We start from the raw sequence: 17,121 nt of genomic DNA, 5'->3' as shown, positions 1-17,121 counted from the left end.
CCTTCCCACTGCCGCTAGCCCTAGGATACGCAGCTTCAGAAGTTTTCGCAGATGGAATTCTCCCTCTATGAGGGGCTGACATTCTTGTGCAATGTCCATGCGGAGAAAACCCATCATGGCAAGTTGTTGTTGTAGTTTTGCGTCACTAAACAGCGATCTACTCCAGATTTTAGGTCTCTAGCCACCCAATGCATCTTGATGTTCAGGCGAGCAAAAGCACAAATGGTTGGGGCGGGACGCTGCCATGCTCTCTCTACAGTCTCGTGAAAACGAGGAAACCTTGGCCAGAAAGATTCAAAACGAAAATGCGGCACCTGGCAAGGGGCTGCAGCTGCCGCGAGGAGCAGCGGGCAGTGATCCGAGCACGAGGTGGATGTCGTGTGCAGCATGAAATCTAGGAACATGCCCTCCCATTCCACCGTGCAGAAGAACTTATCTATGCTCGCAAGAGTTGGGCCCTCGCGTTCGCTACTCCATGTGAAACGTCTATTTTTGCATTTAATCTCTCGCAGACCACCGGCGTCGATTGCCGCCCTAAATTTTCCCATGATCCTCCTATTTATGTTGCTATTGTTCTTGTCGCGGGCCTCGTAGATAATGTTGAAATCTCCATTGGGGAGCCAGGGCTTGCCTTGAGGAGGGGCGATTCTCACTAATTCTGCCAAGAAACTATCTTTTCGCGCCCCCTCACATGGACCATAGACCGTTGTCAGCCAAAAACCAGACCCTGGGGAGAGGATTGACACTTTGGCCGTGATGGAGAACTCGCCAATCGCATGAGACTGGACGCAGACTGAGGTCGAATCCCAGAAGATGGCAGCGCCTCCTCTTGTGCCATTTGCTAGCAAGACGATGCAGTCGTCAAGTCTTTGCCCCCCCCCCTATTTCCCTAGCGATCGCGGCCGTCCACTCTTCTAGTTTGGTCTCCTAAATGCAAAGAATGGCGAGGTGATGCGTGTTTGCAGTGTCGTGTACTACAGAGCACCGGACGAGGTTGTTTAGGCCCCGGACATTCCAGCTCATGATCAAGCAGTTTGTGCTACTCATTTGGAACCTGGTTTATCCTCTTGGGGCAGGCCATGGAACGAGCCAGGCATGGACGACGACTATGATTTACTGAAAACAAAGACAGGTACACAATCCCTCCATCCGGGGGTTGCCGGCGGCCACCAATAGGCCCAAAACCCCGCCGGCAAACAGCTAGCAACCGTGCCCAACTACTGCTACAACTCGCGAGCCCTAAGGCTGACATACTACAAGCTAACTTCACCCAGCCCATGGCTGGTCGTCGTCGACTACAGTAGTGAACTAACATGGGGAAACTGGGCGGCCGGAGGCCTCTCCATCAGGGCCTAGCAGGCCAGCAGCTGCCTTGAGGGCATGGGCCTCCACGCGGGTCAGCCGCGCGATCGCTGCGATGTCATCGTCCGTCAGAGGCTCGTCAAAACGGCGGATGAGCGCCTCTGCCGCAGCCACCGTCATCTTCTCCTTCGGTCCCAGGATCCCGAGGCCATGCACGAGGCGGAAAGTGGCCCTTTGCGCGTGGGGCACCGTCGACGGGTTACTTGCTTGACGAGCGCTGGCCCTGACAGGAACAATGATCGCTCTGGTCTTGGGGGAGCTTTGTCTCTGGCTGGAGGCTTGTTGACCACCGAAGTAGGCACGCTGGTGAAGAAAGGGAGGGCTGGTGGTCGGGGCACCCCTCTTCCTCCGTCTCCTCCAAGCTGCAGCTCGGTCACCTGCCTGGTCACGCCCCAGCTGGAGCGCGTGTGAGGTCATGGTGGTGGGGGTGTGGCATGCCAGGGACAGCGCCGGCCCCATGTCCAGAGACGCCCGCTGGCGCCATCTTCCTTAGTGAAGCTGAGCGGCTTGTTCAACTTGGTCGCGATCACCTCATCAAGCCCCGAAGCCATGGCGTCAGGCCGCTTGGGCGGGGTCAGCTGCTTCTTGGCTCCTTCAAAGAATTCGGGCACTGGGTCGTCCGCCGGGGCTGAGGAGGATGTAGCAATGCATATTCATCTTACATTTCCATCTAAACGGCACATGTGGTTAAATTAAACAAAACGGGAAATATAGACGACCCAGGAAAGCCGCACATGTGCGTGAGTCGGCGAGGACGCGCAGTGGCGACTGGCGATTACCAAGAAGGCAAAGGCCAGGTAAATGCGCCGCGCGCCTGGGTGTGCAGCGAGCGGCCAGCCATACGTAAGGTTGTGCCTAAGTGCATGCAGTCCGAGCAAACTGTTGTTTTTTGAGACAATGGGCAGCAGCCTCTCATTCATTCCTTAATTGTTCAGTACACATAATTGCCCTGATAATCTCAGGAGGCTCATCTAACCAAGAGGATCCATGGTCATGTTCTGCCGACCTGGCCAGAACATGGGCTGCCTCATTACATACTCGACTAACATACTTAAAGGTACATGATACAAACTTTTTGGCTCTCAGTTTAATATCATGAACAATGGCACCTGTCGAAGTCCTATCCTGCCCCTGCTGTTGCAGCTTATTAACAAGTGAGAGACAATCAGACGCAATTTGAAATGACTGAACTCCTATGCTTTCGGCAAGCTTGAGCGCCTGGAGAATGGCTACTGCTTCAGCAACTTCAGGACATTGCACATGATCAACAGAGCCTCGACAAGCAGCCTGCATAACCCCTAGATGATTACGCATGATAACACCATACCCAACATTTGAAGTACTGGAGAAGATCGCAGCGTCTACGTTGATCAACATTAGTCCCTCTGGTGGCGGAGTCCATTTCTTGACTGACTTCAAGGCCTCACGCCTACTGACGCCTTCAGATCTGACATTGTTCAACAAGATAAAATCAATGTAAGCTTTAATCTGTCCGGAAACACGCAGGGGATGAGGTAAGGCCTCACCATTTCGGCACGAATTCCTATTGTCCCAAATGTGCCATAAAGCTACTGCAAATATCATGGAGTGGATCTCCGAGGCTTCAGATATCCAATCCAACACCCATTGCCTGATATGAGAAAAGTTTTTTAGATTCAGGCAGATACCATACTCCTTTTTTAGGTCCTTCCAAATTTCTTTAACATATTCGCAGTGAAGAAAACAATGTTCAACATTCTCCATGCGGTTACAAAAATAGCAGCCATACCTTGTTGGAATCGACCGCACCTGGAGTTGAGTTCCCGTGGGTAGACAGTTGTGGGATATCCTCCATAATACAACCTTCATTTTGTTTGGGCAGTTGATCGCCCATAATTTCTTCCAGGCTATCTCCATAATTCTTTGTTTTGAAGATGCTCCCTTGCCGTCAAAACTTTGAGTTTTCCAGAACAATTGTGATCTGGCTAGATTGTAAGCAGACCTGACAGAGTATATCCCATTTTTTGTGTACGGCCAAGAGGGAAAATCATTGCAGCCTTCAGAGCTTATGGGAATGCTGAGGATCTTCTTTGATATTTCTTCAGAGAAGAATTCTCTTACTGAATTTGTGTTCCAATGTTTCCCATTCTCCTCCATTAGAGCATTAACCGTTTGGTTGTCAGAAAATGCATGAGAAGTATTTAAAGTGCCAGGAGTCACCTACGGTATCCAAGTATCTCTAAGGATTTTAATGGTCTTTCCGTTCCCAACTCTCCACATGATACCTTGCTGCAAGAGTTTTTTACCATGCATAATACTACGCCAGGTATATGATGATGATCTTGGGCACCGAGCCGGCCAGAAATCCCCGTCTGGCAAGTAGCGTCCCTTCATCACCCGTGCACACAGCGACTGAGGCTCCGTTAGTAGGCGCCAACCTTGTTTTCCGAGCATAGCTTGGTTAAAGATTGTCATGTCACGAAAGCCCATGCCTCCCAAATATTTTGGGGTGGATAACCAATCCCATGATCTCCAATGAACCTTCTTCTTCCCATTTTCCATTCCCCACCAGAAGTTGCATATAGGCTTCTTCAATTTGTTGCACACTCCCATGGGAATCTGAAAGCAGCTCATCACATATGTGAGAATCGCTTGAGCTACTGCTTTTAAGAGGACTTCTTTCCCAGCCCTGGATAGAGGCCGATCACTCCAACCATTTAGTTGTTTCCAAAGCCGACCAGTGAGAAAGTTAAAGCTATTCGATGGGGAACGTCCCACCCACATCGGCATGCCAAGATAAGTGTCCTGCAGTTTATCATCTTGTATCCCAACATTTTGTTTTATTCTATCTTTCACTAATTCCTCACAGTGAGGGCCAAAGAATATGGACGACTTTTGCATGTTGATTCTCTGCCCAGAACCATCACAATAGATATGTAATACAGATTTAAGCGCATTAACACTTTTATCGTCTCCCTGATGAAGAACACGCTGTCATCAGCAAATAGGAGATGTGAAATAGAAGGGCATGTTTTCCCATTGCGAATACCTTTCAACTCCCCTGATTCTTCTTTTTCCGAGTCGCAGAAACCTTCTGGAATGTCATGGCCCATAAGAAATCCTTTTACAGCAGCACATATGTCTTCTTCCAGTAGGTCCCAATGTTTTTGATAAAAGAGTGTCGGGAAACCATCAGGCCCTAGGGCCTTAGTAGGTCCCATTTGGAAAAGAGCAGCCTTGATTTCATCATTTGTGTACTCTCGACATAGGGCTTCATTCATTTGTTCAGTAACTTTCTTTGGTATAGCTTCAAGTACTGCATCAATTGAAACTGAGGGTTCAGAGGTGAAAAGTGAGGTATAGAAATCATATACCATGTCTTTGATGCCCTCAGAGTCTTCACATCTAGATCCATCAACTTTACGAAGAAATTTGATTATGTTATTTCTTCTTCTTGCTGAAGCTCGAGCATGGAAGAAAGAGGTATTACGGAGCCATTCTACCCTTAGACCGTTGTCTAGCCATGATCTCTTCTCTTTCAAACAACTCACTCAGTCTCTTCTCTATATTTCTTTCTTCGTCTGAGTTGTTGCACACAATATTATTTCTACGGATACTAGTTAGCCTTTTCTCTAGTTTCCTTATCTCCTTTTTAATTGAGCCAAAAGAGACTCTGCTCCACTCTTGCAAGCTGCATGACAATTTATTAAGAGCAGACCATGTGTTATCTATAGAAGTAATGCCTCCTTTGTGCACCTTCCAATATTCCTCAATCATATGATCATAATCAGAGGCTCTCATCCATGCTGCTTCAAACTTGAAGGACTGTTGGATTGGTTCATTGCGGACCTTTTCATCTCTTCTCGCTATTGTCACCAAAATGGCATAATGATCCGAAGTGGTGGTGATGATGTTCTCTACTGTGCAATCGTCAAAAATCTGCATGAAATCCCCATTGGCAACAACCCTATCCAATCTGACCCTGATATTACGTTTGCCCTCTTGTCTATTCAGCAAATTGTTGTCGTGATCAAGGGGTGGTTACCAGAATTGTCACATATTCATGCTTAGACACCTTGAATAATAGAACGGATCTGAACTGACCAGTGTTGCTAACTATTACTACATAATGACCGCTAAGATATATGAGTAATGGAACTTATCGTCGTTGGTAAATATAAAAGGCAATTACAAACGCGATAGTTCCATCCGACCAGGGTCGCGACAATAAGTTGGTGGCATGCGCGCGCGCGACCCTCGCACGACCCAGCCACGCGGATGGTTTGTTATCCCCACTCAGGTACGTCGACATGTTTCTTTCACAGAGAGAGGGAGAACAGACATAGTCACATAGGGCAATATGTCATGGTGCAATGCATCGAGGGTGGCTTCTCCACAAGGAGCCCGACAGCAAGCCTACAAGGGAGCCCAGAAGGCCCAACAAGGAGCCGGCAACAGAAGAAAGCCCGGGGAATCAGATAGATGCCTAAGGATCATCTTGGACCCCAGTTTAAGATGCCAGCGGACAAGATTGGATCTCCCTCTTTGTAAAAACCTAGCCCCTATTGTGCATATAAGAGAACGGCTACAGGGCTCTCAGGTAGACCTAGACTCCCAGTAGCATGTAATCCCTCGCACGAGGTATATCCGTCATGAATACAAACATAAAACATGATGTAGGGTATTAGTCCTCATCGAAGGCTTAAACCTAGGTAAACTATGCGTGCGGGCTCGGTTCTAGTACTAACAACCTTCCGCTCCGTCAGTTGGCGTGCCAGGCAGGGGCTTCGCTATTTGGAGAATAGACCGAGATCGAAGATCTGTATATGCCCAACGACTTCATGACACACGAGGCCATGGACTGCCCCAACCACCGACCCGGGCCGCCATCCGCCAGATCCAATCGAGCCTCAATCTACCGCCATAGCCGCCGCGGTGCACCCCACCATGTGGCTGCGTACCACACCGCCTAATACCCCAGGAGCCATTGCCAAAGGAACCTTAGGAGGCAAGATGCCCACACTCTCTGCCGGCAGCAAGGAGGGACAGAGGGCTACCAGCGGCTAGGGTCCCCTCCCCATCACCCACAGAAGAAGGGAATGAGAGCCATTTTCAAAAGAAACACCTGCAAGTGTTTGGTTCGATGAAAATCTCCAGGCTTTATTGTCCAGTTATTGCTAGCTAATAAGGCTCTATCTGAATTGGGGAAAAAAACATCTCTGCATTTCAATTTGACACTAGGCAAACACGATAGGCAGATGTCATCGAATGCTGACGGTTTGTGTTACAACTGCATTAGCTTCTAGTCTATGTTTTCAGTGCTACTTGAAATAATTAAGTCACGGAGCTTGCTGCCCTGTACATGTTTCTACTACAGTCCTAATGTTGTTGAGGTACAACATGCAGCATACAAGCTACAAACCTGAAAATGACCAGGTTGTCAGTAGATCTGAAAATGATCAGGTCGTTGGCTATTGGCATAGAAGCTTGACCCAGAGAGCTACTGACATGGCACTAGGTTGCCATCTGTATGTACATCACAGCAACCCCCCTGGAACATTCGCTCTCGGGTCTCTGTTCTGAATTGATTGGCCATTGATAACCCGGAGCAAGAAACAAAGAATTCTTCCCACGTATATGAATGGTACTTGCCACCATGCTTCAGGTCTTCTTCAGCTAATGCACGAGGGGTGATCCACCATTTCAGAGGGCGGCTGATCTTGCTGCCGAGGTGTGCCAACTTCCAAGAAATCCTCCGCGTTGATGTCGATTCCTTCCCACTCCACATCTGCTGTATTCGAGTTAAGGAGTCCAATGGTTTCACATCATAACATGGTATGCTATACTACAGCATAAGCACATCACAGGTTATATAGACTGTTAGAAAAAGGATACGTGCTGTCTTCCACATGTCAGTAATGCTAACCCCTGTGTCTGATAAGAGCCAGTAATCCGCATCAGTCTGCACAAAAAAATGGTTCTTGTTTTATGTAGTGCTTATGCAGGAAATTTTAGCTAACGATGGCAATAGTAGGGTATGGGTGGGTACAACCTCCTTCTGCCCAAAGCCATACCCACATAAACCTTCTATACCCACTCACTTCAATACCCATGGGGCACAAATTGGCACCCATGCCTATAACTATCGGGTATCCTATACCCAATGAGTATCCAGTGGGTACAGTATATAGCATTTGCATTCAAAGTAAGGTCGGGAAATGAGTCTATAATTCAAGTGATGATGGGTAGTCTAGCACTGGCGTGACCTCCGGGGTATCCATTGGGTTACACATGGGTGCAATTTTATACCCATGCTCTACCCATATATTTTACAGGTATGGATACCCATTACCCATGGGTGCAAAGTTTCACCCATGCCCACTGTTTTCAGTTAGGGTACCCATACCCATGGGCAAAACTGCCATCCTATTTCCAAATGAGCTCAACTGTGATATAAAAGATGCATCCATAGCAGATAAAAGTGCATTCTTTACTTTCTTTAGAACTAATTTGGGTATTCCTAATATTGGTCACGAGATGCTCCTCTCTCCATGTGCAATTGAATCTCGCAGTTTATCAGTTTTTCAGGGTTAATCTTACAATTATCAAAGAACAGGTGGTAGAATGAAAGAATAAGTAGCAGGACTTACAAAACACTAAGCAGAACAGAAAATACCAGAGCTAATTGTATAGGACAAGAATGACATAGTGAAGAGGAAGTAGTGAAGTTGAGCATTTGGTGCAAACACGTATTACTGTAGTTAGAATAGGTTGTGGCCAAATTTACTTTTAGATAAATATGCTGCAAAAATTTATTGCATGGAAGTGAACTTACATCAAGTTCAGAAGGGACAATCTTCATCATCCCTCCAATATCCTGTGTAGTAGGAGCGTCAGGGGGCATTATCAGCCCTTGTTGAACATTCTCCATCTCCACATCTTTGTTAGATCCTGTAGCGAGTGGTGTCCTAGGATTCTCTAGATAATCCATGCTTATTGTTTGTGCAGGCCTTGGAGGAGTCTCCATGCCACTCATCTCCTCAAATTGACTTAAAAGAAATAGATAATGATATTAATATTCGCATCAAGTTAGAGCTCTAGATTCTGAAGTTTTGATGCTAGGGATGTTGAATGGGCATATACCTAACTAGGTACACATCTATCGGACCCATAGTGCTTCTTAGAACAATCCTATATCTCCTTTGAGGATAATCATTCACCTGCATGGGAACCGAAGATGCCGTCATTAACAAAATGTAGTATTCATCTAAGTCCTAAAGGTGACAAACATATTGTTAATACTCACCTCATCAGGATCTGGGACTTCAAGCGTTGTACCATGAGGTGCTTTTATTGCGATTAGTGTCTGATTCTGCAAATTAAAGCACAGTACTTTTAATTTACTTGATTTATAGAGATGATGCCAGTCATTTAACAAGTATTGCTAGAGATCAAAAGGTACCTGAAAGCATGGCAAAGACTTGATATCATCTTCTGTGACATACAGCCATCTGTGGGAAACGAGGTGAAAGAATAGATTATAGACTTGCATTGAAGTCCTAAATGTCTTAAGTAACTATACGACGAACATAAATACTCTTTTAGGGAGGAAAGGGGGGTCACTTACTTTTGGTTATTTTCATCTTCAGTGAGCTCTCTTAACTTGTCTCGCATTTCACTGCAAGAAACAATCAAGTTAGTGAAAGAATAATAACATCAGGAACTTAAGTAACTCGTCGCCAACCTTATTTGTCCGTCTAAGCTATGCTCTTGCAGTGTGAGGGCTTCAATATCTCCCTGCAGATGACAGATATAAAGAATCATAATTTTGAGAGCTGAGGAACTAAAGAATCTCCTTGTCCACAAATCATGTTGCATGTGAAGCAACATTTGTCATAACTAAAACGGCACAAAGCATGATACCTGTAAAATGGACATATCATCGCTAACTTCACCTGGTCGAGAGTCATCGATTCCTCTGCAAAAGAGCATACATAATGTAAGTGATGACCACAAAATACAAGTAATAGATATGGACACAGGATAACTTACTTCCAACGAATGTTGTTCTTAAGCTTCTTTTCTATCAGCCCTATCCCTTCGAGGACATTAGTAATGTCATATATACGTCTTTTTTGTACCTGCACAAAGGCAGCACATTTACATGACTAACACTAGAAAGGATCTCTTGAAACAAGAGAAGCAAACTACCAACCTCTAGCGTTTCTGCAGCATTATTCAAATCAACCATGCCACCAGGTGCACCCTTTAGCAAGTTCAGGAACTTTTTTGTCAATAACCCTAAATGGACAACATCAATAAATGATGATCAGCTAACAAGCTACTGATAAAATACCAGTCCAGAAAAACAATAGTCCAAAATTGAATGTTCCATCTAACCTAGGGAGCTATCATAACGGCAGCCACCAACAGGAGTAGCTGGATTGCCCGGAGAACCTAGAAATAGTATTAACATGAGCGACTTGGTCAAAGATGAATATGATTCATGGCTGACTGAATCCACATCACTCACCGGAAAACAAAGGGGTCTGAGGACAAGATTTCTGGCCTTTTGCAGCTTTAGGCTTGGCGGACATTTTAGAACCTTTTCCCGAAGGTAGTGTAGGAATTGGACTGTTTGCTGCATTAGCATATCCAGGGCTCATCATCCAATCATTTGATTCAGCTACCTCATTGTCTTCTCTGTTGTGTTTCCGCTTTAACTACAAAATGAAACATTGTTATTAGATTTATGAGAAAAGCACGCATTGCATCAAAAGCGTTAATGAAAACTGAATGTTGGTTAACAGGTGTTCTCCAAGCTTTCTGCAGCTACTACAAGAATGCGGCGTCGATAAAGCATGTAAGGTTCAAGAGAATCGGCCAAGGGGGAAGAGAGCCATAAGCGAATAGGGTTCTGGAACGAAATTATAAGTGTACTGTTAGTAATGGATCCTAGGGAAGTTAGTGGAATATGATTTGATAGTTTTATAGCCTGGATTTGCACTTGTTAATCAATAAATTAAAAAAGACTCCGAATAAATAGACAAGTCATAACAACTGTCATGAAACAGTAACGGGTTTTTTCAGTAAGAAGAAAGTGTTTTTGTTAAGTGTATATTATCTCTGTAGCTCTTTCAGTAAATTAAAATGTTCTGCCTGTTTTCACACAGTGTGGGGAATTTAGCTAAAAGATGAAACTCATAACATAGTCTGCACTTCAATTATGAGAGTTGTGGAGAATGTCTTAGCTTTGGGGTTTTCAAGCCAGCACAACATGTCACACAATCTAATAGCTTGAGCCACTATAAGTTGCAAGGAGCAGAATGGAGTAAGTCGCCAATTGAGAGCAGCGGGGAACATTATATGCTTTGTAGGAGGATGGCGCATATGAAAGTGTGACTAGGTAGAAATCAAGTTAAGAAACATGGGCCTTCCCATAAAATCGTACCGATTTCCACATAGTATTTAGTTCGTTCAGATTCCATCTTAGACACTCTTCTAGAAATAGCGGAACGCATCGTAAATAAATGCTTTGTTGGACTGCGCCACAACCCACCGGGTAGCAAAAATTCAGCAATTTCGCCTCCAACACATCCAAAGACAACCATTCCCCTCCACCCCAGCTTGGCCGTTCCCAAATCTACAGTGACATGCTCCAGCATTGCTACGCTCGATCTACTGCGGCGGCTCAGATGAGCTCCCCTCGTGGCGAGCGGGACCGGTTGCGTCCTAAGAAGCGTCCAACTGAAGAACCGAAACAGTGAATCTATCGAGAAAGCTCCTTGACAAGCCCACCCCAACTCACTGGCGTCCTGAGGACGACGGCCTCCGTCATCTCGGCGGTGCCGCCGCCGTCGGCCGGGCCGAAATGGTGGTACTCGCCAGGCGGCGACCCGAACGGCTGGTAACGCTGCAGCAGCACGCGCGCCGCGCCCTCGCTGCTGGTCCCGCCGGCGGCGGCCGCCATGGTGATCCGAGGCGCGGCGCGGCGCGGCGCGACGGATGGATCGGGCCGGGCGCGGGGCGGGGCGCTTAGGGTTTGGATCTGAGGATTTTTGGCGGCAGAGGGGGAGAAAACGAGGGAAAGGAAGGGGTGGAGGGGGGAGGAAGGGAGGGAAAATCGTGGTTTCGGTAGTGGAGGATGAAAGTTATGGCCTCGGACAGATGATGGGGGTACTGTTTTTGAGGACTGGGACGGGAAATGTAAGCGGTCATTCTTTTTTACATCTTCTTACGAGTGTTCGATTTATGATCACTCGAATGAAATAAGCCTTTGGCTTCTTCACTGGGAGAAGTGTGAGCATCGAACAAGACTGACTAGCGGTGTACTGGTACAACAGGAAAACGAACACATTCTTGACACGTCATGTGGCCTGGTGATTCTAATGTATCATGGGAGATAAAAGTGAAACGTGGCAGCAGGGAAAACGTCTCTGTTGAAAAAAATTAAAGCAAGGAAAAGGCCCAACTGTGTGGGGCCCGGGTTCCGTGGAGAGATGCGCGCGCTTTTATTTGGACGCGACTAGCCACCACACGTTGGCTGGGTAGCGTTCCAGAGCACACACCTAAATATGGCAGTGGTGTCCCGCACCCTTTGCCAGCTGTCATACAAAAAAGGAAAGAAAGGGTCCTAACCACCATCGCACATGGCGCAGGATCCTACCCCCGATCATAACCGCTCAGCACCTCCCTCCCGGCGCCTCCTGCATTAGAATGTAAGTTTCCTCCTCCCCAACGGCCTCTCCAGCTCCACCTTTTTTTCTGGACAGAGAAAACACAAGTCATTAGAGGAGGCAACTTACACAAAATCCATTAACAAAAGAAACAAGCAGGAGGAAGCATGCATGCAAGCCTTATGTTTCGCTACAATAAACAGCAACCTTCATCCTGTGTATAGGCACTTCAACTAGCAACTCGGGGTGTTATTTTATGCAAGTTTGAGTTGAGACACATGCAACTCATGGACTTGGGGGAAAATTAGAAGAAAAATGAAGCCAGTGGAGAACAGGGTTTTTTTGCTGATTTTCCCTTTGGGTTTTTGAGCTGGCTCGTGTTTTTGGTTTGCAGATATGTAGGTTGCATGAGCAGCTGTTTTGGTTGTTGTGGGTATTCTGATTTTTTTTGGGCAACTTGTGTTGAGATGTAGGCAGGTACATAAAGCTTTTTTTGGCAACTGATGGTTTGTGGTAAAATAAAAACTAAACTCTAAAAAAAGTGCATCCAAAAACTAAATCAGAATAAAAGTCCTTGAAGATCAGTTTTTGTCGGCAAGATACATAATAGATTGAGGCAAAAACGGTGTAATTTGTAGGCAAACTGTGTGTTTGATTGCAGGCAAACAATTGTGATGATGAACACAAGGCAGAGGAAAAACTATTTCCTAATGGGTGATAAAATCAGGCAATTACGTATGTAGCTTGTAGGCAACTGTGATGTTTCTCAGGCAATTTTTGGATCGAACTCGTGGGATTGTGCATATTCTGTGACGGGGAAAAGCAGACAACTATCTTTTTACTTGTGTACATGCAAATGTGTGTATAGTTGCAAAGCAACTATTTGAGGATCTGATGAGACAGTTTGTGGGCTGCAAAAAAAAATATCAGCCCAAAGACCCATTTAGGGGGAGCTACCTATGTCAAAACAGCTTGACTTGCATTCTGGTCTCTAATGGGTAAAAAGCAGGCAAGTCCCCTGCTTGTTTATAGGCAACTCTGATTTTGATTGTAGTCAAGTCTATAACCAAAATACTGTGGAATTAATCTATTAGTTATTTAGGATCAAAAAATGTAGACTTGATCTATTAGTTATTTTGATTGTAGGCAACATAGTTAGTAGTAGTATCAATTTATAATTCATTGATCTAGGTATTGATGAGTTTAGCGAGTACACAAGCAAAAAAAACTGAACCATATCAGGCAACTAAGTAACAGAAACATTAGACAAAACTCTAGGATTGTTCATTATCTGATTATTTTGAGGAAACTACCTACAATGTGTTGGGCAAGTTTTGAAAAAAAATTCAAGCAACCTGAGTAACAACCATTAACAAAAGTAGTAAAAGATGAAGCATACAGTGACAATTTGTTCATATTCAGAATTCAAGTGTAAAATTAGCCTGCAGCTTAGATGAAATGTGAAGGAAATAAAAGATGAGCAAGACTCATGTGTTATTTGAGGCAACTACCTAGAGAGTGTTGGGCAACTTTTGGAGACTAAAAACCCACTAGGATTGAGTTTCATACAATCTGGCGCTTGTATGAAAGCTTCCAGTGCACTAACTTAAAACAACTAGCAAGTCAAGGAACCATATCACACATCCTAAGTAACAAAACTAACACCCAATTAGGCAAATTCTGAATCATATCAGGCAACTAAGCAACAACCCGTAGGCAAGTTTTGTTAATTAGGATCAATAGCTACACACAGAAAACCTCAAATCCTCCACTCTGGGATAACCAATTACCGAGATCTGGCCGATAAAAAAATCCCTCATAGTAAAATCCTCAAAATCTCCAACAATGATTGGTGTGCGCGAGTTTTTGTACTCTAAAGTAAGCAAAGGTTGAACGCAGTGGCTAGTAGCAAGATTCGACAAACTAGCAGAACAATTTGGCAAGATCTCATAGCAAGACTCTGGCAACTCACTCGACAAATCCGAGCAACTAGCGCTAACACGCTTGCAACTCCACCCCCCCCCCCCCTCCTCTTAAAAAGCCCTACAACTCCATCGTAAAGGCGGTCTAGCAAATTCGTACCGCAATTCTGGCAACCCATGACACAAATCCGGGCAACTCGTACTCACGTCTTTGACAAAAAAATCCATCATGCTCCATTGTACAAAACGATGAGCAGGGAAGATCTATTGTTAGATGCCGCACCACGTGAGCCTCGCCACTGTCCACATAGTCGCGACCACATTCTTACCGACGATTTGAGGCATGATTCTCCAACCCCTAATGATGGTGCTTCTCGCGACACAAATCCGGGCAACTCGTACTCATGTCTTTGACAAAAAATCCATCATGCTCCATTGTACAAAACGATGAGCAGGGAAGATCTATTGTTAGATGCTGCACCGCGTGAGCCTCGCCACCGTCCACATAGCTGCGACCACATGCTTACCGACGATTTGAGGCATGATTCCCCAACCCCTAATGATGGCGCTTCTGGCTCTCGCTCTCCGCCGCTAGAGATCGCGATGCACAGACGCGCAGTGTCCTTCCCGTTCGAGCCCTCGCTTTGTGGACACAGCACAGAGAAGCGGCGCCCTCAGACGCCTCCCTTCTGCCTCTGCCTGGTGGTCACCGCGCGCGGATGGAGCTCTGACCCCTCTACCCTCTTTGTGTAGGGGCACGGATCGGGTTGTTTCTCTCCCCCTTCCCAATCTACGGTGGACCTCCGGTGGAGCGTGCCTCAAAATGACAAAGCGGTGGTGGATTTGGGCGAGGCGACGAGGGGATTGTGGTGGTGGATTTGGATGAGGGGGAGGTGGCGGCGTGTTTGAGCAGCGAGCAAAAATGCCACGGAACAACCACTCTCCTTTGATTTCCAAATGTGTGCGCGGGTGGAGTGGAGAGAGGACGTGGGTGTTGTGGTAGGCCCCTGCGGCCGGCGAGGCAAATATCATCGCACCTGGTCCGACGACTCGCAAACCACACCCGTGCCCCGACCGTGGAACACCTAGAGATCATATGATTTAGATCCCACAGTCACGAAGGGTGTGCGCCCGAGACAGTAAAAAGTTCGCTTGGGATTTGGGTTTTTATTACCATCTAGACATAGCTAGCTGGCAACCGTTCTCATTAAGCGCACACCCACACAAATGAAGTTCCTGTTAGAATCCTCTTAAAAAGTCTTTTAAGTCAATTTGTTGTGTAATAAATATCTCTGGACAACTTACACCGGCATCTCTAGCAACTAACTATTATGCGTTGGGCAAGTCTTCGACGAAATAATATCCAACACTCTCAAGAGCGGATCTTTGGGCAACTCATGGCATCATCTCTAGCAACTAACTATTTGTGTTGAGCATGTTTTTAACACTTTCTGCTCGAATCATCCAAAATTGTAGCTTAGGATGTAAGTGGCGCGTCCGCCAGACAATGTGGTACTGGCCGCTTCGGCTGCATGCTAATTAAGGGAACGTTTGGATCCCTCGCCTGATTGCCTCGCTAGGCAGGGCCAGCCTTGCCGGCGGAGGCGAGCCGAATCGGCTCGCTCGATGAAACGCGAAAAAAGCTGGAAACCGCTGGTAACGAGGCGTGCTCGCCCAGAAACCAAATGCCCCGCTTCCTTGCTGGGCCAGGCTAGGCGAGCGCTTGCCTGAGATCCAAACGTTCCCTAAATGGGTTTTGCCGCAGCCACTTAAGGCGTCTCACAATTAAGTGGTGCTGCTCCATGGTCTCTCACGCCTAACCTGTTGCACCCTCTTGTCATCCTTGCACGGCCGCAAGCTCACAACTATTCTGTTACGCTGTAGTTCTTATTACTAGAACAGAGACAACAAAGAAGAACGCCATGTAACTAACCAATGAGATCCACTGAAACAAGCGAGCACACCATTCCCCATTCAAGATGTGACAACTCTAGTCTATCAATGTCATGTTAATTTCAAGTAAAAAAATTCAAACTAAACTCTGGCTGGTGCTACATGCTAACGTTCACAAGCAAGATCCAAAAAATCGACACTAGCAAGATTCCTTAACGCATCAACACATGCATTCTGATTCTAAATGCCTTGGTGATGTCATGACGAGTGACGCTATGGTGCCATGTAACGTGCAACTAGCCTCTGGCAGCTTCGCTGACCCTGCCAGATTGGTGTTGAGGACATCCTGGTGCACTAGCTGCTCGTCGTCTTCCGTTCGGCCAGCCAAGAGCCACGACGACATGTAAAGTGTTCTGGCGCTGCTCGGTATGGTGTTGTGCTCTTCAGCCACTTAATTCAGCGGCTCGCCGTGATAATTTTTCAACGGAGGCATATACGGGATTGTTGGACGCCCTTGCATCTACATCCCTAATTCCAGCCCTGCATCCCGCGCAGTAAATCAACCCCAGCTCAAAAATCATTGGTTCGCCCAAAGACCTGGAACCCCACAAGCCGTCTTCAACCTCCTACCCCGCCTCTCTCGCATACAATCCTAGATTTGAGTAGAACAACGCATGATACTCACCGGCACTTTGCTGCCCGATTCCTCGACCACCTGGCGACGGCACCTTCCCCGATCTAGCTCCTCCCCGCTAGGTGGTCGCGGCGCACAGACGACGCTGTCCCCTCGGCTCTTCGCTTGCTGGTCACCGGGACTCCGACACCTGTCTCCTCCCTCCTCCGCTTGCTGGTTGCCGCGCGCGTATGGCGAGCCGGCCCTCATCCCGTCGTCATTTTGGCAGTCGCAGGGGGTCGCTCTCTTTCTCCCCTCCCCCCTTCTCCCCTTCTCCCTTCGCCTTCCACTATTCCGGCGATTCCCGAGAGCGACGGTGGTGGATTTGGGGGAAAACTGGCCCGCCGCCCCACAGAATGCGTGGACCAGGTGAGTGCGAGGGGGCGTTATCCCTCTGAGTGGGCCCCTTCTACCGGTTGGGTTGTTCTCGTTTTGCCAAGAGTTAATACCGCTTCTAGTACATAAACTTGTTCCGGTGGGAACAATTTCATACAAGAACTAAAAAACCCCATAAAAATAGTACAACAACTTTGCTAACAGAACATTTTAGTCTATTTTCGTCTATTCTGCCGGTGCGTCATCTCCTGCCGTTATAACGTGCTTCTATAGTTGCTGA

The 17,121-nt window shown here is 46.7% G+C and overlaps 1 protein-coding gene across 4 annotated transcripts; it reads right to left on the bottom strand.

Moving 5' to 3' along the window:
- Positions 1-6,542: 6,542 nt before the first annotated feature.
- On the bottom strand, positions 6,543-16,913 carry LOC123102977 (transcription factor E2FA). Of its 4 annotated transcripts, none has more exons than XM_044524455.1 (15): positions 16,518-16,913; positions 11,980-12,105; positions 9,875-10,064; positions 9,742-9,798; positions 9,557-9,642; positions 9,394-9,482; positions 9,265-9,319; positions 9,086-9,138; positions 8,969-9,019; positions 8,804-8,852; positions 8,648-8,713; positions 8,485-8,561; positions 8,177-8,390; positions 7,237-7,303; positions 6,543-7,132 (listed from the first exon to the last, which is right to left on the bottom strand). In XM_044524455.1, the coding sequence occupies exons 2-15, from the start codon at positions 11,983-11,985 to the stop codon at positions 7,014-7,016; spliced, it is 1,179 nt and encodes a 392-aa protein (XP_044380390.1). In that variant the 5' UTR covers positions 11,986-12,105; positions 16,518-16,913; the 3' UTR covers positions 6,543-7,013. The 4 variants fall into 4 exon arrangements, with proteins under 4 accessions (XP_044380390.1, XP_044380391.1, XP_044380389.1 ...); XM_044524456.1 differs by having other exon boundaries at positions 12,008-12,105; XM_044524454.1 differs by lacking the exons at positions 11,980-12,105; positions 16,518-16,913 and adding an exon at positions 11,150-11,463 and having other exon boundaries at positions 6,543-7,129.
- Between the last annotated feature and the right edge of the window lie 208 nt (positions 16,914-17,121).

This window comes from Triticum aestivum, chromosome 5A (assembly GCF_018294505.1).
Source record: "Triticum aestivum cultivar Chinese Spring chromosome 5A, IWGSC CS RefSeq v2.1, whole genome shotgun sequence".
Lineage (NCBI taxonomy): Eukaryota > Viridiplantae > Streptophyta > Magnoliopsida > Poales > Poaceae > Triticum > Triticum aestivum.
The sequence above is the reverse complement of the archived record's forward strand: the minus strand, read 5'-3'. Positions and strand labels throughout refer to the sequence as shown.

Coding starts and splice junctions, on each gene's coding strand:
- LOC123102977 (XM_044524453.1), bottom strand. CDS start 11,311: ATGGCGGCCGCCGCCGGCGGGACCAGCAGCGAGGGCGCGGCGCGCGTG. Junction 8,853..8,968: donor GAAGATGAAAATAACCAAAA/GTAAGTGACCCC, acceptor CGTTTCCCACAG/ATGGCTGTATGTCACAGAAG. Junction 8,562..8,647: donor AAGTCCCAGATCCTGATGAG/GTGAGTATTAAC, acceptor GTTCCCATGCAG/GTGAATGATTATCCTCAAAG.